A 22911-nucleotide genomic window follows, 5' to 3' on the forward strand; every position below is an offset into this window, starting at 1 on the left:
TTCTCCTTATATCGCACACCTTGCCATAAATATCTGCAAATTATCCTCCCATAAATCCGGCCTGCGTACCACGAATAATTTGTGGTCCAATATTTCAGAAAAATTCCGCGCGGTCTAAGTTATATATCAACCAACTTTGTATTTTAGGATATTAATTTCCCGTCTGCGTTCGTATTACTACAGTCATATATATGTATATATACATACTCCTAACCGTAGCAGGTCATAGTGAAGCATTTCATAAAGAAGTCAGTCTAAAATATGTTACAAGAAATCTGTTAGTTACTTTTTTGGTAAATGTCTAGATGATGGCCCCCACCCCCTTTGAGGGGAATCGAAAGAGGAGGTCTCCCCTACCACTGTACCATAAAAAGTTCGTGACGGTCTCAGCCCCATAATAAGTTATGGGGGTTACATGGGGGTGGGGGTAGGGGGGATCGAAAGAGGGTAGCGGGGATCGAAAGAGGGTGGTCACCTGAGTAAAACCCCATAAAAAATTTGCGGCGGTGTCACCCTCATAAAAAGTTATGGGGGTTGAAAGTTGATTATTTTGACAATTTTCATACACTATAATTCAAATCAAAATCAATAAAAAAATATTTTCAAATGGGTGGAGGTGGGGGATCGAAAGACGGTGGTCACTTGAACAAAACTCGATAACCTAACCTAACCTAACCTACCCTATTGATAAAGATATTTAAATAATGTTTATATAACTTTCTCAATATTTTTATGTATTTTTCCATTAGTTTTACCTTTGAATATTGTTTAAGAATGACTATACAAATATTTACATGAAATGTATAAAAATTGGCATATTTATTAACTTTGAACCCCTATAACTTTTTAAGGGGGTGAGACCGCCACGAACTTTTTATGGTACAGTGGTGGTGGAGACCTCCTATTTCAATCCCTCCCATCGGGGGTGGGGGGCCATCATCTAGACCTTTACCCATCCTACATCTTTAATGATTTGTAATGGATAATCTAGGTCTACCTCTACTCCTCTTAACTCATGTTTCTGCTTTTAATATGTCAGTTAATAGCTAATAAAAAGAAGCTCGAAGTTGTTTCATTATTAATAGGCACATTCTTAGGACATCCTGTGCATAAATGGATATTTAAATCAAATTGAAAAAGTTATGTTTGAAAGTTAAATAATCTTACCGAGAAAGGTATAAAATATACCTAGACCTTATTAGAATGTTATTTTATCGCTGAATGTAAACTTTGAAATTTGTAATTATGATGTTGTTCAACAATAAAGAGTTGGAGAGGTTCTTGTGTTATTGATGAGACCGTAGTGATTATCCTTAATTGAGAGCGGAAATCCTAAAACGGTAGGATGAGATATGGCGCAAACGCGAACCCTTTGTGATCGTTTATTTCCGACGACATTCGGTTCTCTCTGCTTTTGAGCGTGTCGACCACGCGGTTATTTAGTCTGTAAACAATGAAGTCGATAATTGGTGTGTTGTTTATCGTTGTCAGTTCAGTGCACGTGTGACATCGGCGTAAACGATCTAAGGCCGAAATGGCATCAGAGAATGAACTGTTTGCCACGGACTATCCGTTCAAGGGTCAGTCGGAAGAGAACGTGTGTCCTTACAGTCCTGAACAAGTCTTTAACAACCCCTTGATGGAGGAGGACGAAAGACAAAGGATACAAGAATTAAATCGAACATATTCCTGGCACGAACATGTTTATAGAAAAGTTAATGCACGGCCAACACCCCATTTCATCGAAAACATCCTTGGCATTCAAACCAAAAGGACAACATGTCCTGACGACGTTCTTCAGAAGGACGACTCTTCCTTACTCCAAGGATTTTTACCGGCGGAAGTTTCTAAAGTGACTGTTGCAGTGCAAGATGCCAATGAACCATTGAACTTATCAATTAAAAGTGATAAACCAGGACCAAAGACTGTACACCGAGGTGGGTTTCATTAACATCCACATTATCTACCAAAGATACGACCGCTACCCTGAAAACCACAGAAACCGTAAACCTTTCCTGTTTTTCAACTTCTTCGTCAAGTTCATGTATGATATATACCACATCTACATAAAAATGATTCAAAACTACGAACCCCATACTTCATCCTGCAGCTTTAATAATTTTCCTTCTTTCGGGAAATTCACTTGTTGAATGTCCCTAGCAAAAGATTAATAAATACAAAAACATTTATTATTAATCGAACCAACTTGTACAAAGTTTAATTGTTTTCGTTCTCTTTCAACTTAGTACGAAAGTACTCTTTTATAAACGCTTTGATTTTTTTGACTTAACGTAAAGGTATCACACGACGGTAGCTATTATCGGGATATTCGATCGACCCATTGAGATTACATTAAAGTGATTATTACCGTACTTGTAATTTGCTTTAATTCAAGCGTGAATTTCAAAAGGAATAAAACAGTACCTCTTAGAGATGCCTCTTAGAAGGGCCTTTACAAACGCCGAAGGGTAAGCGTAACTGAAGGATTACACTCAGCCAAAAATAGAACACAACAAATAGTGACAAAAGCATTTCAACCGAGCAAATATTATCCTCGTCGTATGTCAATTAATAATAAACTAACCATTTGCTATTATTATTTAATTAAAATGTGCCCCAGAGGCTGCCCCGGGGTGGTAGTACCTAGTAATTGTTTCGTTTGTTGCAGATCAGCCAAAGAAACGAAAAAAATTAAAATTAGGCGAAGCTTTAATAAAAAAATCGACGTTTCTCCCTCCCGATCTGACAGTTGCCCCCTCAGACGAGGGGGATATCAAGAAAAAGAAAAAAGCTCGAACTACTTTCACTGGGAGGCAAATTTTCGAATTAGAGAAACAATTCGAACTCAAAAAGTACCTGAGCAGCAGCGAACGATCGGAAATGGCAAAGTTATTAAACGTAACAGAAACACAGGTCAGTAATAAATTATTTTATCAGATACAGTTTTTGTGGTGGAGGTTGTTTACGAATAGGTACGTTTAAACAAAAAAACTAACAGCAGGTAATTAGGAAAATGACAATAATCTCTGTATTCGTATTTCTTATCAACCGAAGTATGTTATTTATATCTTTACATCCGTTAATGGTAAACCGCATAAGTTAAAGGAATATTAAAAACTATCACGTCGCAGTTGTTTTTTCTTTCAACGAAAATATTTACAAAGTGGGTTCACAAATGAAAGTTTTAATGTTGCATTTTTTATTTCGGTTCGAAAGAATCGAGTATAATTGATCTGTTTCCTATCAGAATTGTCCTAGTGTTAATTTTTGAGCGCCTTACCTCAAATCAATAGCAATTAGGAACTAATTACAGCACACACTGCAAAATATCTTCATTAAGCGAGCAATTAGCGTCGCTACAAATGGGGGGTGAAATTATGAGAATATAATTATTAAGTTGTGTAGAGGAATTCTTTAGCCATTATGAATGTAGACGATCAAATTAATTATAAGTTGTTCGTGTTTTCTGTATGAACTGCTTTTTAAAATTAATCGAATATAAAACGAACCAGAAATCTTCATGGATCGAATTAAATTAGAAATCGAAATTTAGGATTTTCTTGTATTATTTCGCAAATCGCTGTTGTTTAAAAATTACTTACAATTAGTTATTTAATGATTTTACGATAAAATTCTTTATTGGAAAATTTACCATTTAATACTAATTGATGATAAAGGGGTAATAAACATGATTACTTTTTGAATAAATGTTGCGTTGTTATTGTTTTCTGACATGAGCTTCGTTTTCCAAAATAACAATAGTTAAAATGTTATACAGAGAAATTAAATATTATTGTAAATCGAACTTCTGGATTTTCGTAAACGATCAGTAGGTAAAAAGCAATAAAGAGAACTATATGGACTGGTTTAACTAAGTGAAATTTGTGTCAATCATGTTTAAATATAAACAGTTTACAAATTTAGACGAATTTAATGTGTGATACTCGACTCAGTAGGCTGTAGAACTTTATTTGAGGATTTAATAGCCACTTTGTTTTAGCGGCAGTAAAATTGTGATTTAAACTACAGTTAATCGAAATTTCCGTTGTCATCCGTAATGCTACAGTAAAATTTGTTTATTTCAAAAACTGATCTCATATACATACATATTCTGATCAATCTTTTATCGGCCTATATAACTACAGGTGGTTTAGGCGTAACAATACCATTCAAAATTTAATTTTCCCACCAAGTATTTTTTGTCACATCAAATGTTTTCTTAAAATTTTGCCTTCTACATTTACGTTGTTTTTTTGTTTTTTTTTTTTGAAAAAATATCTGGTTATAAGAAAAAAAATAATCATCTTTTATAACGTACTCGGTTATGACGAACCAACATGGAAGTATCACATTAACATCGACTATAACGATCTGATCGAAATTAGAAACTAATGCAGATGTTTCATTAATGAAGATTTCTGTAAATACAAAGTTATTTTTTGGTGTTTATAAAAAATATAGTCATCCGTCATAGCGTATACGGTTATGATGAATCAATATGGAACTAACGAACTTATCGAATTTAGAAAGTTATGCAAATGTTTCATTAATGAAGACTTCAGTAAATATTAAGTGATTTTCTGGGGTTCAAAAAAATATAGTCATTCGTTATAACGTACTCGGTTATGACGAACAAGTGTAGAAGTGTCACATTATTTTCAGCTGTAACGAACTTATCAAACTTAGAATCTTATGCAGATGTTTCATTGATGAAGACTTTTCAGTAAATATAATGTGATTTTCTGGAGTTCAAAAAAAATATAGTCATCCGTTATAGCGTACTCGGTTATGACGAACCAATATGGAAGTAACGAACTTATCGGAATCAGAAACTTATGCAAATGTTTCATTAATGAAGATTTCAGTAAATATGAAGTTATTTTCTGGGGTTCAAAAAAATATAGTCATTCGTTATAACGTACTCGGTTATGGCGAACCAGTGTAGAAGTATCACATTATCTTCAGCTGTAACGAACTTATCGAACTTAGAAACTTATACAGATATTTCATTGATGAAGACTTTTCAGTAAATATAAGGTGATTTTCTAGAGTTCAAAATAATATCTATAGTCATCCGTTATAACGTACTCGGTTATGACGAACAGGTGCGAAAATGCGATATTATCTTCGACTGTAACGAACTTATTGAAATTAGAAACTTACACAGATGTTTCATTGATGAAGACTTTTTAGTAAATATAAAGTGATTTTCTGGAATTTAAAAAAAATATAGTTATCCGTTATAGCGTACTCGGTTATGACGAATCAATATGGAAGTAACGAACTTATCGAAATTAGAAACTTATGCAAATGTTTCATTGATGAAGTCTTCAGTAAATATAAAGTGATTTTTTGGAGAAATAGTCATCCGCTTCGGTTATGAAGAACAGTTGTGAAAGTCCGACATTATTTTCGGCTGTAACGAACTTATCGAAACTAGAAACTTACGCAGATGTTTCGTTAATGAAGATTGTTCAGTTCAGTGCATTTACATATAATTACTTAGTTGATATAGGCGACGCGTGTTAAAAACGAAGCCTTTAATCAAAAATAAATATCATTATTGCCAATTAAAAGTATCGTCTTAAAATTTTTGTAAATTCTACCGTAAAGTGAGTTTTCTCGTGAACAAAGCTGAGATATTGACTGATTTAACAATTAGATTAAAAAAAAGTATTTTTTGTTTAAAAAAACACTTTAACGTTGGGATGTTATGATGATATTTAACAAGTCTTAAAAGAGCACTTGTTTCATTCGAAATTAATTGGTTTTGTGAGGGTAGTAGCAGCGTTTTAAGAGGGGTTGCAGAATGACGAAGAATAATATTCATTGTTTAACGATTTTCGCTTTCGCCCACGCCGGTATTTTGCTCAATGAAATAAAACAGGAAGAACTGCTTTAAGAAAGACAGAGCAGATTTCGAGAAATTAGCGGAATAAATGCGAGTACATGCGACAGCGTTATTTATAGAGTCAAACTGTCCGAGTGGATTGCACCAAAAGTAATAGCTAATGCACATAGCGCCTAATTATACCGCTAACATAACTTGTCTTTGTAAAGATCCCATATCTCAAACACTCAGCCGCCTTCACAACTTACTTTCAGTGTGTCTTTCATGTTAAATTAGAAGATGAAAGAGTTCACAAGCATTTAAATATAATCTCGCTGCTGCGCCCAGCTCTTTCGCACTCTCAATTGCTCATTCACTACGATATCCATTCTTTATTTAAATAGTCTCTTGGCAGCTTTTCTTACTACAACAATAAATCCTGAATTTTCTTACTTCCCCGGAATCGTTAAACAAGTTATTTTCTAACGAAAAATCTTCTTCTATCGAACCCTTCCGCTAATAAATACCCTTTTTTATTAACGCAATAACGAGTGGCGCAACTAATTTTGCTTCGCGAAAATCTCCCTGCGTCCCTTTTTTAAAAAAGAAATGTATCTATTATAAGCATAAATCTTTGCAAAATCATGTAGAAAAATAAAATTTATTACGGTGCCCCTTGCGTTGCTACGCGCCTCCCCACCACCCCCCAATGTAAACTAAATAATATTATAATACCTCACGTTCAATAGTGTGAACTGAAGAAAAACAACAGCTAGGTATTCGTATTATCGATTTTTCAAGATAACGAATGTACTCTTTAATAAACATCTATAAAATCAACAAAAAATATAAAAGACAGCAACAAATACAGCTGAACTTGGCTTTAACAAACACTTTTAACTTTTCTTTGTAAAGTCGACCTGAAAAATCATGAATGTAACTTTAAAATTCTCACATTTTCGACAAATTGTATATAGACGATCGCATTTCTTGATCAAAAACTATGTTCAAAACAAAGTGCCTGATACTTTTTAACATACAGATCGGCTGTAGCGAACATTTTTGAATGGGAAATTAAGTGACTTTTCTTTGTAAGATCGAACTGGAAAATCATGAATGTAACTTCAAAATTCTCACGTTGTTCTAATGTTGAACCTTTTATATTTCAAATTTTCGACAAATTGTATATGGTTATACAGACGATCGCATTTCTTGATCAAAAACTATGTTCAAAACAAAGTGCCTGATACTTTTTAACATACAGATCGGCTGTAGCGAACATTTTTGAATGGGAAATTAACTAACTTTTCTTTGTAAGATCGAACTGGAAAATCATGAATGTAACTTCAAAATTCTCACGTTGTTCTAATGTTGAACCTTTTATATTCCAAATTTTCGACAAATTGTATATGGTTATACAGACGATCGCATTTCTTGATCAAAAACTATGTTCAAAACAAAGTGCCTGATACTTTTTAACATACAGATCGGCTGTAGCGAACATTTTTGAATGGGAAATTAAGTGACTTTTCTTTGTAAGATCAAACTGGAAAATCATGAATGTAACTTCAAAATTCTCACGTTGTTCTAATGTTGAACCTTTTATATTTCAATCTTCGACAAATTGTATATGGTTATAGAGACGAACGCAATTCTTTATCAAAAACTACGTTCAAAACAAAGTGCCTGATACATTATAGTGCAAAAACATTAGATAACCATCCAGTACTTTCTGTCGCTTTCACTTGGATGAGTTTTATTTTTATGCAATGTTTGTGTATTTCTGAAATACATATTATTGTATAAAAGGTGGCGATTTGTTTTAATTATTAAGGTATTAATTAAAATCGCGGTTGTAACAAAGAGTAAAGAAATCATTATTTGTAATATTAAATATTGAAGTTCTAAACTTTATTATTTTTGAACATCGTTATTCACTTTTATTATAATTTGATATCTGCCAGGTTTAATTAGGTTTCGGCGCTTGATTGTACCCAACACTAAAGTGGGGTAATTATTTCGATGATATTTTACAATGTGAGCATTATCATTGACTGTTGTCATCTAGGAGAAGTGACCCAAAGTTGCTCGATTTTTTTTTGTTAATGTAGTGTACCATGTGTTTCATTTTAAAACATCTTTTGCCTGGTCAATTAAAGTTGTGTCCGATTTTCCGCGTAGTCTAATTAATTGCTTAAATTTAACATTCGGCCTGTTCGATTTGAATAGTTTTTTGGCAGCCGACTTTCTCATCGGTAATAAATTTACATTTTCGCAACTCTACATGTATAACGTTGCGCTGTTTTAGTATAATATATCGACGAAAGACATGTTTATTTTAAGTGATTGTAGTCATTATTTGACAGTTTGTTTAATGCGATTTTCTTATGAAATAATCCTACAGAAATACAAAAACTTATTGTGATTCGTCCTATACGTAAATAAGTTTTTATGTTTGCAAACATGATATTTCTGTTGTAGCAATTAATTATCTTGGGGATAATTATAGCTCTATTTGAGAAACGTTATTGCGACTGTAACGATACGTGTAGGAACTAAATGTGTAATTGTTGCAAACTAATTGAACGTTCTAATTTTATGATGATGTAAGTTTGCAGAAGATGTCACTGATTACTACTTACTATTAGTCTGTAGTTTATTATGTCGACGATAAACGTAAATTGTTATATCTATAAGTGAAAATTACATTAGTTTAATCTACTGTCTTAATTGCAAAAATATTAAACTTCTATTAAACTAAAATACCAAAACACGGGGTTGAAAATGGGAAAGCGTGAGGAAATATTTGATTAAATGTTTACTAATCTCTTATATTATACGTTGCGTGTGGTTGATATGCAACCAATTTTGTTTCATACGAATGAATTAACTTCATCTTTTGACGCTTTAAGTTAGCGATGCACCGGATAGTAATTTTGCCGGATACCGGATAACCGGGTGGCCGGCATTAGCATCACTACGGTTAATGGTTCATGTCTTCGTTCTGGTGAGCTTGCTATTAAATACCATCCTCACCAACGTCCCTAACCACATTAAGGTCTTTTAAACACTAAACCAATTAAATTTTAATTCTTGGTTGGCGGATTTTCAATGAGATGATTGAGTTGAAACCGTTGAAATGAGCTTATGTTTATAAGCACTAAAAGTCTGCAAAGTCAAACTAATATGTTATCGTTATTTAAAACCTGATGTATAAAGAATTGTAACAGTTGGTGTTGTATTCTTGTTCTTAACAAAAAGTAAACACAAGAACTATATCGAAATAACAAATAATTTATTTTAGTAATAAATAAATAATACAAATTAAGACAAAAGCTCAATCCCAATACAATCTTAATTACCAGTTTTCGTTAGGTAGGTTTTTTGTTATACTTACTTATTAAATTATTATTGTTGGTGTCGATTTGTTCTTTATTCTCTGGTAGAATTACCCGGCACTCCGAGGTATTCGGCATCATTATCCGGCCGGATCCTAAAAATAGTGCCGGATCGACCAGATAGCGGATCCAAACCGGATACCCGATCCATCTGTGTTTTAAATCAATCATTATCATTGTCATAATGCCTTGGACTGGTTGAACACACACCTCCACACTTGATAAGCCTGACAAGGTGGCCTACCAATCTATTTCGCCTGTTACTTATTGACCTTCATAACTCTTTCTAATACATATCTCCTTATTTTTAACATCTTATGGCATCACACCTGAAATGCTTCTAAATTTTTCTTTTTCATTAGGCGGATGATGAGGATATCGTGGGTAGAAAAGGTTAGAAATGAAGAGGTATTGGAAAGAATAGGAGAACAGAGGACTCTATGAAAGTCAATAAAAAATAGGCGAGATAGGTTGGTAGGGCACCTTCTCAGGCATGAAGATCTAGTCAGAGACATATTAGAGGCAGAAACAGGAGTTAGGAGGGGTAGACGGAGACCTAGATTAGATTACTGTTCGCAAATAGTTAAGGATGTGGGTTGTTCTAGTTTTAGGGAAATGCGAAGTTTAGCTCAGGATAGGAAAGAGTGGACGTACGTGTCCAACCAGTCTTAGGACTGATGACCTTATGATGATGATGATTAATGAATAAACCAAAAGCTTCAGTTCTCGGTTTTCCACATAAAGAAATAAATACAATTCTATTGATTTTGGACTAAAAATGGAAAATATATGCTTTATAAATTAAATAGAACAAACATTTTTGCACACTTGCGTTCTGAGAGAAATAGCTTACAGAGTAGTGTAAAATATTATAAAACTTATTTAGTTGTTTGAGTTTCTAATTGTGTTTTTGTAGTTGAAATTGCAATTTATTGTGAAGGTTTTATTGGTAGTTTTGATGTATGAGTTTTATTAGTAGTAAGAATTGTGTATGTTATGTGCTTATGTCGATCGGTTTTTAGATAGTAAAACTGTCCTTGATGTCATTAATTCGGAATAGAATCATCTGTTCATTATAGAAGCGCAACACATAACAAATCGATTTGTTTTCACTAATGACGTGTAAATATCCTTTGAGTGTCTTTTTCTGGGGATTTATTGGGTGCTATTAGCGCTCTTTTATCTAAGACGAAGCGTAAATAGAGGCACACGTATACAGTGTCAGATGAGTGCTTCATGTCAAACGTAATTAGCCGTTTCCGGTTGGGCTGACGTTAATCGTTTGAAATTCGAATATCCTGCCTTGTTTTCGTTGGTTGGGCGCAGTTTAAGCCATATTTCTCCTGATCTCGCACAGCTGCCGGCAAATCACTTCATTTGCTTCACTTGTCTCACTACAACACTATTAAAACCTTATTAAAACGGATCATATACCTATTCATTGATCTCCGATCTGATGTATCAAATGAATTCTCATATATTCATACGTGTATCAGTGGCGGCTGGCAGATAACATCACAACGGGCACCCTCCCGCTTCCTATTTTTATGAAATAGAAAAAGTTTTTCATAAATTTACGTAGACTGCTTGTAGAAACTGTCATAAATATTTTACTACACGAATCATTGATATGTCGCTGTAGTCCTGCGGGTCTCTCAAACGAATAGCCCTCGGAAATAAACACACCCAAAGGACATGTACAAATCCATTTATTGAGGTCATCTAAAATCCACTATACCTACTCATAATAACGGATGTATTATGTCTATATCGTCATATATTTGTTAACAGTAGAAGTCAAAAGATGTTTGGCTTTCTTCTATATAAGAAAAAAAGATAGGTTTTGAGGTGTCAATCAATCAATTTATTAGTCTTTTACTGACAGGTGTAGATATAATACGGTTCGAAAGGCTAAATTTTTTAATGCATGCGTTAGAAACTTGAATTTTTACATGAAGGCATGGTGGTATTAATTTGCAAACCCGATGGATAGCACGTAGATAAACAAAGTACCCGAGAAATGAATTCGGTTGATTTGTGATAAAAGAATAAAAATTGTAAAAGTCAATATTAAAAAAGAATGATATCGTTTATGTGTCATATGCACGAGCCGCCGCTGGTATTCACGTGCTACTTAAAGCTGTAATGTTTAAATCCATTTATTGACCATTTCGAGCTTTTTAACGAGCCATCGTAATTTAAAATCAATTTTAAGTCAATCGGTGAAAAATTAGTTTGATAATAAAATAAAATTTATCAGAGGTTTGCTCGGAACGTAATTTTTTAATGACGTGCTGTATTTGTCTATTCGCTAGTCTATTAACAATTCTTTCGCTTTTGTGAACATTCTCTTAGATCATTGCTGCGTGAATGCCTTATGCACATTGCCTTAACAATCTGATGGGCAATTATTCCACTATTTGACTTTTTAATATTCATTTTTTTTTAAGTAGTCATCCGTTAACAGAATTCTTCGGTTGACATTTAAACTGTTTTCCGTCGTTTTACTGAAAACACATTAATAAAACAAAAAAGAGATAAATTGACATTATATAATCCGTTTGTTAGGATTTGTTTATGTGCCACTAAGTTTATGATGTGCTGTTTGTACTTTGACGATACTACGTACATACATACATACATAAGTAATACAATGTTGGTTTAATAGCGGTTTATATGCACTATTGTAGAATTTAAAAGCAGTAATATTCAGAAATACTGTTCTTCTAACATCTGTAATTCGTCCAAATACTCAACTTTTCTGCAGCTTTGTATGCAATTTTCTAGGTTTTATTAGACTGTAGTACCTCGTAAACACTTATTACAAATAAAATGCACTTCCATCTATCTTTTTAAAAATCGATTTTACTTGTCTTACTTCGAACTTGATGATACCAAATACGTGTTTACTGGGGTGCTTGTTAATTAAATAAATTTCGAAGCTGTTATTCTTTAGAAATGTTCAAGGTAAAATTGTTCAAAATATGAAAGTTATCAAACAATGTCAACCCTTGTACCGAAGTGAAACATTTGCCTAACAGATAAATATACAAGAAAATCTAGTTTCAGGGTTGATTAAGATTAACGGTTTTTCTCTTTTTTCTTTTGTCTCTGACGGAATATCGGGTGATGATAAAAAATTAATTAACGACTCGCAAACTAGAAAATGTCAACTTTAAAATGAAGTTTGTCACATCAAAGTTGGTTAATTTTTTCACATAAATGCAGAACTTTGAAGAGCTTAGCAGCGGATGACAAATAAATTAGCAATTTTCTAGAGGCTTGTATTTATAGAGGAGGTAATTTTATTGGTTAATTCTTGTATGAGTCCTGTTGGAGTAACTGAAATTGGTTAGCCGGGTTGGAATTGGTGTGTTACCGGGAAAACAACAAATCAGAGATTTGGGATATGGGGAAACGCTAACTGCCTAATACTTCGGATCAATACCAGTTGTAAAGCTGCACTAGGACCTTCGTTTAATTGTCTAACTCATATCCGTTCATGATTATTACCAAGTGACAGATATATTCGGGCTGGTGAATTAACGAACTTCAATTCACATTTTTCGAATGACATTTCAAAGAATGTCAGATAAATTGGTTTTTAGTTGATATCTACATTGGATCGATTACTATCATTAGAGATTAAAGTATTATTATGCACAAGTTAAACCCGTTCAAAACGTAACGTTTTAGGAATTCGATAGCATACAAAAAGGTATTACTGTTTGTTATAATTTTCATTAAAATTGAAGGCTGCATTCAGGAATTTTTCACTTAACAGGAGTACCCAAGTTAAAAAAACTTTTGTAACTACTCAAGAATTATTTTCCAAAAATTCCATTATTTTTGACGTCCATGAATGAACAAATGAACATTCAGGTGTATCTAATACATAATAATTGAGGGATAGTAGATTGAGTTCTTGATTCAAATCCATAATTAATACCTAAAAATTATGCTAATCGACTAGATTTTTCATTGTACTTGACAACTGCTTTTCTATATCGTGACAAAACAGTTGAAAATTTGATTTTTCGATTACAAATTGTAAAAGAGTTGCGTGAAATGTCATAAAGACGATCGATATTAGAAAAAAATAACAAATGGAAACGGAAAAAGGGCACTTTTGAATTGCAATCATAGTAATTGCTGGAATTATCTCTTAAGCAAAAGTTTGAATTGCGTCATAAGCAGGGCCGTAGCGAGAGGCCCCTTAGCAGTTTTCTGTTTTCAAAAAATAACTTCTAAAAAAAACTATGCTGTTAGAGATGAGCTGAGTCAAACTACGAAATGAACATCATAATTTTTTATTTTACTTTTTTCTATATCAATTTTTGTCACAATACTCCATATATTTGATCAGGTACGTAGTTACATGGAATGCATACATCTCGAAATCGCGAATACTTCTACATTCATGGTTTCCTTAAATTCGTTGATATAATTATCATTGCTACCATAAAAAATTACTAATTGCTGACCATAAATCTATATCACCCGAAACATCACTATAGAATTCATTGCACATCTGTCAATGCTGCACGGGGAATCATCTATTCGTGAAATTAAAACATTTTTTTTAATGACATTTTTCTGATCATCAATTTTAAGAAGGGCCCCTTGCGGAATACCGCACCGGGGCCCCGAGCTCATCGCTACGGCCCTGGTCATAAGTCTACTTTATATAACCAGGATGTTATCGTTTTATCAGAATTACGAATTAAAAATCACCTTTTTTGACGTATTCGAAATGGTGAAAAGCAATTGGAAAAACTACCTTATTGTATATCTAAATGTGTTTGGAACGCGGCGCTGTACGGGTGCGAAACTTGGGCGATGGGCGCGGCGGGAAAGAAAGGGGTAGAAGCGTTCGAAATGTGGTGTTACCGGCGAGTTATGAGGATACCGTGAATAGAGAAGGTTAGAAATGAAGAGGTATTAGAAAGAATAGGAGACAGAGGACTCTATAGAAGTCAATATAAAAAATAGGCCAGATAGGTTGGTAGGACACCTTCTCACGCATAAAGGGCTAGTCAGAGACATATTATAGGTAGAAACAAGAGTAGAGGGAGGCCTAGATTGGATTACTATTCGCAAAGTTCTAGTTTTAGAAAAATGCGAAGATTAACTCAGGATAGGAAAGATTGGAGATGCGTGTCCAATCAGTTTTAGGACTGATGACCTTATGATGATGATAAATGTGTACAATGTACATTGAGGTGTGTAATTTGCAGATGTATATATTCTAATCAAGTGTTATAACCATCAAATTCGGTAAACACTAGTAATAATGAGCTGAAAAATTGTCTATCCTACGCTTTGTATTTTTTGACTTAATTTCGTAAAATAGAATAGAATAAAATTAAAGTGCATTATACTTTTTGATGACACACAATATTAAGTGATTAAACGTTCGTACGCTTTTGCAGAAATTACTTCAGCATTAACTTATCTTACTGTTTTTATTTTGACGACGGCTATTAACGTCTCGAACGTGCAACAACTAGAAAAACATTTACTCAGGTTTGTACTTTCAGCTCCTAGCTGGCTACAAAATGGATAATATTACATTTTATACTAAAAGGCTGTCATCATCATCTGCTGCTTACTTTAACTCTCCTTTCAATTCAAAATAAACTTATTTTAAGAGAGAAATCCAATAATTCAAATTGCATTTAATATCTTAGGTACTTCGCCTTAATGGTACCTACAAAATTTCCTCAGGGTGGATTAAATGTTAATAAATCTTATTAATTTTTAGTCGGAAGTATGTATTATTTTTCATAAATCTTTACCATTTTATTGAAAATTGAAAATATTTTCCATTAACCATTACTTTTTTGCTTATTAATAAAAGAAGTAAGTACAACCCAAAAGTAATGTATTAATTAGTATATTAATATTTTGACAACCTTAATTATTTATTCGAAACTAGTTTTTACTTGCGGCTTCTTTTATTGTCGTAGAAGTGCTTTAATGGTGTGAAACCCCAGTTGTCGAGAAACCCTATCATACTGACATGAATCGTGTTCAAACATACAGACAGACAATTCTTGCATGTTTCAGGGTTCTTTGTGCTATTTCTCCCCTTGCACGTATTTACCTACGCAATATATTATGAATTAAATATATATTTGTAAAGTAGGTGGTTTTTCATTAAAAATAATATTATGCGGTTTCATATGATTTCTCAACATAAACTCTGAACTTATAGGTATGTAATTATAATTATGCAAACTTCGATTTGAATTCCAAGAATAAACGAATAAAAAGTCATTCAACTGTTAGTTAGACGTTGTTGAATTACAGAACGGACAGATTAAATTTCTGTTTATAGTTTTTCTCGTTAGTTTGCATTATTGCTTGTGAAGATTTTCCGTGAGAACAGTTTTGAGCGCGGAATGCATTATTTGCACTTTGCTATGATATAGTAGCGTGCTCATTGCAATGCACTTAACTTTTCTTAGAAATCAATTATATGGCGTCTAGTAATTTTATTGTTGTACAGTAATAAACCTATCAGCTTCAAGCGAAAGAAATTGCTAACATTTAAATGACCGTTCCACCTAATCTACATTATACTAGTAAATGTACCTGACACTAAATGAAACCGATACGATGTGGACGTTTTTCTACTATCACTTAACGATTTTATTTAATGTTTATTGTTCTTAAACACATGTTATTTTAGCATGAAACATGTTTTTCATTAATACTGAAACTCTTTTTACAACATATTAAAAAAAAAAACAATTTAACCTAGATCACTACAGATGAGTTGTATGAGTTTTTTGTGTTGAGCATTGAGATATGAACCCCTAAACACTGGCAAGAATGAAATGATGATAGTGTTATGGTTGATTCCCTTTACAAAGCCATGGTACGATCCGGTAAAATAAATAAAATTGTTTACTATTTCCATAATATTAAGCAATACATTTTTAATTATCCACAATACCATATTGGTAGTAAAACACTGGCGTAATATTCAGTAAAACACGATCCACGTTCCCTGGAAGAATTTCTGTTAAGACATGTGTCTTTGTGGATTATTCTTCGATTACCACAACAATTATTATTACATACTTTGTTTGATTAAAACACTGTCACAATTTTTGGTAAAGCATCCACCTATTTTTATGTAAAGTTTCTTGCGTTGAACACTAAAATACGTATCCCTAAACACTGGCTAGATTTATATGAGATAAGTGTTGTAGCTGATTATTATTTTCAGTAATACCATGGAGGACGAAACACTGTATTACATGATTTGAATCACAGGCATACGTACATTCCGCTAAAATAAATATTATTTGCTGTTTATATAATATTTAGCAATACATTTTTAATTATCCAAAATACCATATTGGTACTAAAACACTGGCGTAATATTCAGTAAAACATATAAAGTTTGGCCACGTTCCCTGGAAGAATTTCTGTTAAGACATGTGTCTTTATGGATTATTCTTCGATTACCACAACAATTATTATTACATACTTTGTTTGATTAAAACACTGTCACAATTTTTGGTAAAGCATCCACCTATTTTTATGTAAAGTTTCTTGCGTTGAACACTAAAATACGTTTCCTTAAACACTGGCTAGATTGATATCAGATACTTGTTGCAGCTGATTAACTTTTTCAATAATACCATGAAGGATAAAACACTGTACTAAATTATATAAAACACAGGCCTTATATCTATTAAAATAATTATTTTGATTCATTAATTATATAAACTGTTGGAATCCCTAGAAAAGCTGTGTATATCTTCTCATTAAACACTGGCATGATGTTAATAAGCCGTATGTATTACGGATTACTCTTTAATTATGTCCTACAACATTAATTAACAGATACATGAAATACTTTATCCTATTGAATGTTTGCATTATAAGTGTCTTGATGAAAATTTTTTGTGTTGAACACCAAGAAGATGTAGCCATAAACACTGCTAGTGGTTTGATTCTCTTTATAAAGCAATGGCATAATCTACGAAAAATTGTGTATGGCGACAATAAATACTGACATCATTTCCGGTAAAACATGTGTTATTATTCATTGTTCTTTATTCACCACAACACTTAGATAAGTTTTTTATTACTCAAGCGTCAAGTGTAACATACAGTGTATATTTGCTTTTGTTCTTTGAAAAACAGTGAATCCTTTAGATATGTGAATTAAAAGATATTTTTAAGCAGTGTCAATGAAGTAATATATAAATGTAAAAATGATGTTGTTAGTAGTGTTTTTGTGAAAACGGAATCTATTTCTAATTATGCAAATTAAGTTAATTAATAATTGTAATTGTGTACACTGACGTGGTAGAGTGGTAGTTTGGTATACACGATACATAGAGAACCGCACATGTATAGTGTCAGGTTGATGACAAGTGATAATCTTTGGCATATAATTTCGTGATTGTGAACTAAACGCCGGGTGTCGTGCAGACGTCTGTGACAGTTTTGGATGCGTGTATCAGACAAAGAGCGTCGACATAATTTATTGAGCGATAAATCGTACTGCTTGATGGCGAAATGGATAGGTATGAAGGTACACATTGACAAAATACCAACAGCCCATTAACTAGATTCTTAAGTAATCTTTCAACCTGTATCTATTTACAACGATCTGAAGATGGTTCAAAGATTGTTCAGAAGGAGCAATGAAAAGAATGTTTTTATCACCGCGTAGATCCCACCCAGTTTTCTGAAAGATTAGGATTAGGAGTGAGGTACTTTTAGAATAAATTAAAAGCAGGAATAGTTAGGGATATTGGTTGGATGAATGTTAAAATTGGTTCAGGATAGAAGAGAGGAGGTGCGTGTCCACCGACGACGATTTTGACAGCAGTTGAAAGTGAGAGATTTCGAACGATTTAATCAGACCGTTTGAACAATATTTGTTGTTGAATTACTTATAGGGTCAATTGAAAAGTCCCCGGCCTGACACATAGATGGCGGCACCAGAACTAAATCCATATGACTTTCAGTTAGTCCTAATCTTCAGAAGATGCGTCTATAAATTTGACGGCTGTCGGATCATTAGTTTGTGAATTATAGCATTTTTAGTGAAGCAACTTTTGTTATTGTGAAAAAAATGGATAAAAAGGAATTTCGCGTGTTGATAAAATATTGCTTTTTGAAGGGAAAAAATACAGTTGAAGCAAAAACTTGGCTTGATAACGAATTTCCGGACACTGCCCCAGGAAAATCAACCATCAAGGATTGGTATGCTAAGTTTAGACGTGGTGAAATGAGCACCGAAGACGGTGAACGCAGTGGACGCCCAAAAGAGGCTGTTACGGACGAAAACATTAAAAAAATCCACAAAATGATTTTGAATGACCGTAAATTGAAATTGAATGAAATAGCAGACACTCTACAGATATCAACGGAACGTATACATCACATCATTCACGAATATTTGGGTATGAGAAAGCTCTGTGCAAAGTGGGTGCCGCGCGAGCTCACTTTTGACCAAAAACAACGACGAGTTGATGATTCAGAGCAGTGTTTGAAGATGATCACGCGTAATAAACCCGAGTTTTTGCGTCGATATGTGACAATGGATGAAACATGGCTCCATCATTTCACTCCGAAGTCCAATCGACAGTCATCGGAGTGGACTGCACACGATGAACCCGCTCCAAAGCGTGCAAAAACGCAACAGTCGGCTGGCAAGGTTATGGCGTCTGTATTTTGGGATGCGCGTGGAATAATTTTCATTGACTACCTTGAAAAAGGAAGGACCATCAACAGCGACTATTACATAGCGTTATTGGACCGTTTGAAGGACGAAATCGCCGAGAAACGACCGCATTTGCAGAAAAAGAAAGTCCTGCTTCACCAAGACAATGCACCGTCTCACAAGTCAGTGAAAACGATGGCAAAAATTCATGAATTGGGCTTCGAATTGCTTCCGCATCCACCGTATTCTCCAGATCTGGCCCCCAGCGACTACTTCCTGTTCTCAGATCTCAAAAGAATGCTCGTTGGGAAAAAATTTTCGTCGAATGAAGAGGTGATCGCCGAAACTGAGGCCTATTTTGAAGCAAAGGACAAATCGTACTACAAAAATGGTATCGAAAAGTTGGAGGATCGCTATAATCAGTGTATCACCCTTGAAGGGAATTATGTTGAATAAAAAAAAGGAATTTTGCAAAAAAAATGTGTTTTACTATTTTAGGCCGGGGACTTTTCAATTGACCTGTTATTATAGATACGTCTTTTTTACTGGGTTACAAAGTATTTCAACAAAGATAGACCTAATAAAAAGTCCATAGGTCGCAACGTCAATACAGATCCACCCTGTGTACTTCAGTTGATGAGAATAATGGGAGTTGTTTTTGGCGAAGTGTAAAATCGATAGTACAATTAGAAATTAATCGACTACGGACTTTTGTTATAGTGGATGCATTAATGGTGTTGATTTTAGTATTGTATAAAAATTCGGTGTTGAGATGATGAAGTTTAGGCGTGAAAGTTGTTTGTTGTTCGAGAAGCGATGAATGCCAACATGCGGCAAGCTTAAAAGGCCAATAAAAATTCACTTGGCCAACAGCTTAATTTGTCGGGTTAATTTAACAGGAAACGAGAGGCAAAGGGGAAACGAAAACACGACAGAATGGAGCGATAATCGGGACTAAAACGGTGGAACTTGCTGTAGTGTGGCCATTTCCAGTTGAAACGTTAATCGATGTGCTCGCTAATACATCTCTCCACCCCCGATCCCCGAATGCCACCCCGCAAATACCGTCTGCCCTTCCAACTCCACCGGAGAATTGAAATACCAACAGACGTGATACAGACGCTTCTACACTTTTAATTGTAATTGCGCTCTCTCTCTCTCTCTCTCATTCTCTGGTTACATACATAAACATTCGCAAATAGTTTTATTTGCACTAATTCAATTCCGTCCTATTGAACAATTAAACGATTGTATTATTATTAATGTACATTTCCAATACTGAATTAACCGGAATCGTTTAAATTATAACGCATTCATTACAAATAAATTAGGCATGTGCCTACCTGTAGGAATAACATTTGTAGAAGTTAGTGTTTTAAAAAATTTTTTTTTTGGGGTTTCGTTTTCTCGAATTCGCCAGTGAGAAACGATTATCGTGGTGTTATTTTTGGGCAGCAAGCAGGTGTATTTTAACACATGAGCCTTCTTCACGAAGCATTTAATGTTTTAATAGCAGTCGCGATGTATTTTCGGGATAGGAAGGTTGTAGGTATAAGAAACATCTGGAAGTTAATTTGTAATAATGCATCATTAGGAGACAATTTGAATTGCGACTTGACGCTCACGTTTTCTCATTGATTAAGCTAACTGTAATTGGACCGATTAGGCTAAAGCAGAGGGGTTGTAAAATGATCAATAGCTCATCAAACAGGGGCAAAAGTTGACGCTCCACCGAAACGCCCGTAATGCACGGTTTATCTTTTGTTTTGCATGAAATGCATCACTTTCTGCCCTCCAGTAAAAGTTATTGATTTTACGAGCCAGTGGCGTTTAAATTGGAAAGCAAGGGAAATTCACCCTCTTTCACAGACCACCGCAAATGGCCATTTAAACCTTTCAACAACTATGATATAAATAGAAAACTCTCTAAGTCCTACCCCAGCCTTTCCCGTCGGATCGGCTTTAACAAAAAAATTTATTTTGTTACCGATTAATCTCTACTCTGGAAATTTTATTACTGCGCCACCGCCACGTATACTGGGTGTTCTAAAATAAATAAATAAATATAAAAAAAAAAAAACAGATAATTACACATTCTGGCATAGAATATATTTGAAATAATTAAACGTAGCTAATAAGCGCTGATCGTAATGAGAAATTTGACATGATGTTTCACATTTCGATAAGGAGCATTGAGCACTCTTCATATTAATTATGTACAATAATGCTCAAATTGAACAACAGTAATTTGTTGCTAGAGACAAATCCAATGAATATTCACATTCATTATGTATTCGCCGACAAGGTGAATAATATTACTTAATTAGCTAATATAGCAATTTAGTGTTTATGAAATTGTGGTCGAATATATTATAAGGTACATTATGCCTGAGATTCAGCTAAAATGCATTAGGGTAGGTGGTGGACTTTGAAGTTAAAACCCATTTTCCAATACTCTAACGTAAATTAACGCATCGTACTCGATCTACTTTATATTACCGTAACGAAAATGCAGTTAGCTTGAGCTCATGTATACATCTTTATTATGTATAGTATGTAAGTAAATGCCTCGATTATAAACTTCCTACAAAATACCTTCGCTATAGCATACCTACCTATACATCACATATGCACAAATTCGTTGTATTTCTCTAAAGATATTCCAAACTTCTTCGTGTGTAAATTCCTTAAACTAATATTCTACCACCTTTTATGGTGCAGAGAATGTTCAACTTTAAACAAAAACGATAATATAATTATCACAGCGCGTATGCTTGCGTATTTGTTTTTAGTTTTAGTTAAAAAAAATTTAATTTGATTCGCTTTTGAATGAAACTATAAAAAAACTAAATTGTCAGGTAAGCTGTATTATATTTGGTTACTTTTTTTTTTAATTAAAATTTACAAAAACAGTTCTTTTATACATACTACAAAATGTAATATCCAGTTTGTGTTTAATGTTGTATAGAAATTCCGTGAAGATAAGCGTAAAGCTTAAAAGGAATTTTTATTTTTCCTTTAGAAGATCAAAATTAAAGAAACCTAGGACAATATTCTAATTCAAAAAAAGTTCCTGAAATAACTAGAAGATTGAAAATGAAATTATTGAATTGGGTGTAATCGTAAGTCACCATTATATTTTTATTGTTTGAGATGAAACAATAACACATTTAAATCGTTGGTTGCAGGTGAAGATTTGGTTTCAAAATCGTCGTACAAAATGGAAAAAGATCGATGCATCTAGCACTGATTCGTCAGAGAATAAAAACCACGTAGTCCAAGACAAGGAAGGCAGTCGAATAGACGGATTGAGGAACTTCTCGAAACCGCTTAGCCAAAGCTCAAACTCCAGTATGGAGAGCGATTCGAAAAGTCAAACTGCTACATATGCCAACACTGATTCATATCAAGAGGCCGAATCATTTACCGATGTTCTCCAATCTGGACGAACAAGTTTATCTCCAGAATCACAATTTGAAGTTCAAATGGATTCTACAAACGACGTACTACTAAATCTCTCATTCAATATAACGGATAAGTCTTAATCTTTGTGTTGTGTATATCCAGGAATTTTATGTGTTCCGAAATGGAGTACAATCGGGTATTGTTACATATTTAGAATGGTATTTTTAACAAGTGATTTAGACGTGTATTTTCAAAAAAAAGAAGAAAAAAAAAGAAAACATGGCCAAATCTTTGGGAATTCCTTTTATTGTGAAAGAAACCCTTTTATGTACAAGTTACCAAATAAATATATGTTTAGTACTGTTTCTTCATTTTCGGAAGTTTTAGGACCCAGATTCACACAAAAATATTAATTATGCGTCCTCCACAATACATTACCATTACAACTTTATGGTAATATTAAAAAAAACCGTCATTAAAAAAAAAAACGATCGTACCATAAAGATAACGAATTCCATTTTCGTAGTGTTTTATAATTTTAAAAGCACTGCAATCTGCAATTGTTTATTACTATTTAAAACACC

The 22911-nt window shown here is 33.6% G+C and overlaps 1 protein-coding gene across 1 annotated transcript; it reads left to right on the forward strand.

Moving 5' to 3' along the window:
• The first annotated feature begins 1458 nt into the window (after positions 1-1458).
• Positions 1459-22660, forward strand: LOC108733772 (hematopoietically-expressed homeobox protein hhex-like). The gene is made up of 3 exons (XM_018465070.1): positions 1459-1937; positions 2669-2913; positions 22111-22660. The coding sequence occupies exons 1-3, from the start codon at positions 1535-1537 to the stop codon at positions 22465-22467; spliced, it is 1005 nt and encodes a 334-aa protein (XP_018320572.1). The 5' UTR covers positions 1459-1534; the 3' UTR covers positions 22468-22660.
• The last annotated feature ends 251 nt before the right edge of the window (positions 22661-22911 follow it).

The sequence above is a fragment of the Agrilus planipennis genome, unplaced genomic scaffold (assembly GCF_000699045.2).
Source record: "Agrilus planipennis isolate EAB-ADULT unplaced genomic scaffold, Apla_2.0 scaffold11, whole genome shotgun sequence".
In the NCBI taxonomy this organism is placed as follows: Eukaryota; Metazoa; Arthropoda; class Insecta; order Coleoptera; family Buprestidae; genus Agrilus; species Agrilus planipennis.

Bases quoted from the DNA above. Each gene is read 5' to 3' on its own strand.
- LOC108733772 (XM_018465070.1), top strand. From the start codon at position 1,535: ATGGCATCAGAGAATGAACTGTTTGCCACGGACTATCCGTTCAAGGGT. The intron at 1,938-2,668 runs GTGGGTTTCATT...CGTTTGTTGCAG, and splicing joins ACCAAAGACTGTACACCGAG to ATCAGCCAAAGAAACGAAAA. The intron at 2,914-22,110 runs GTCAGTAATAAA...CGTTGGTTGCAG, and splicing joins TAAACGTAACAGAAACACAG to GTGAAGATTTGGTTTCAAAA.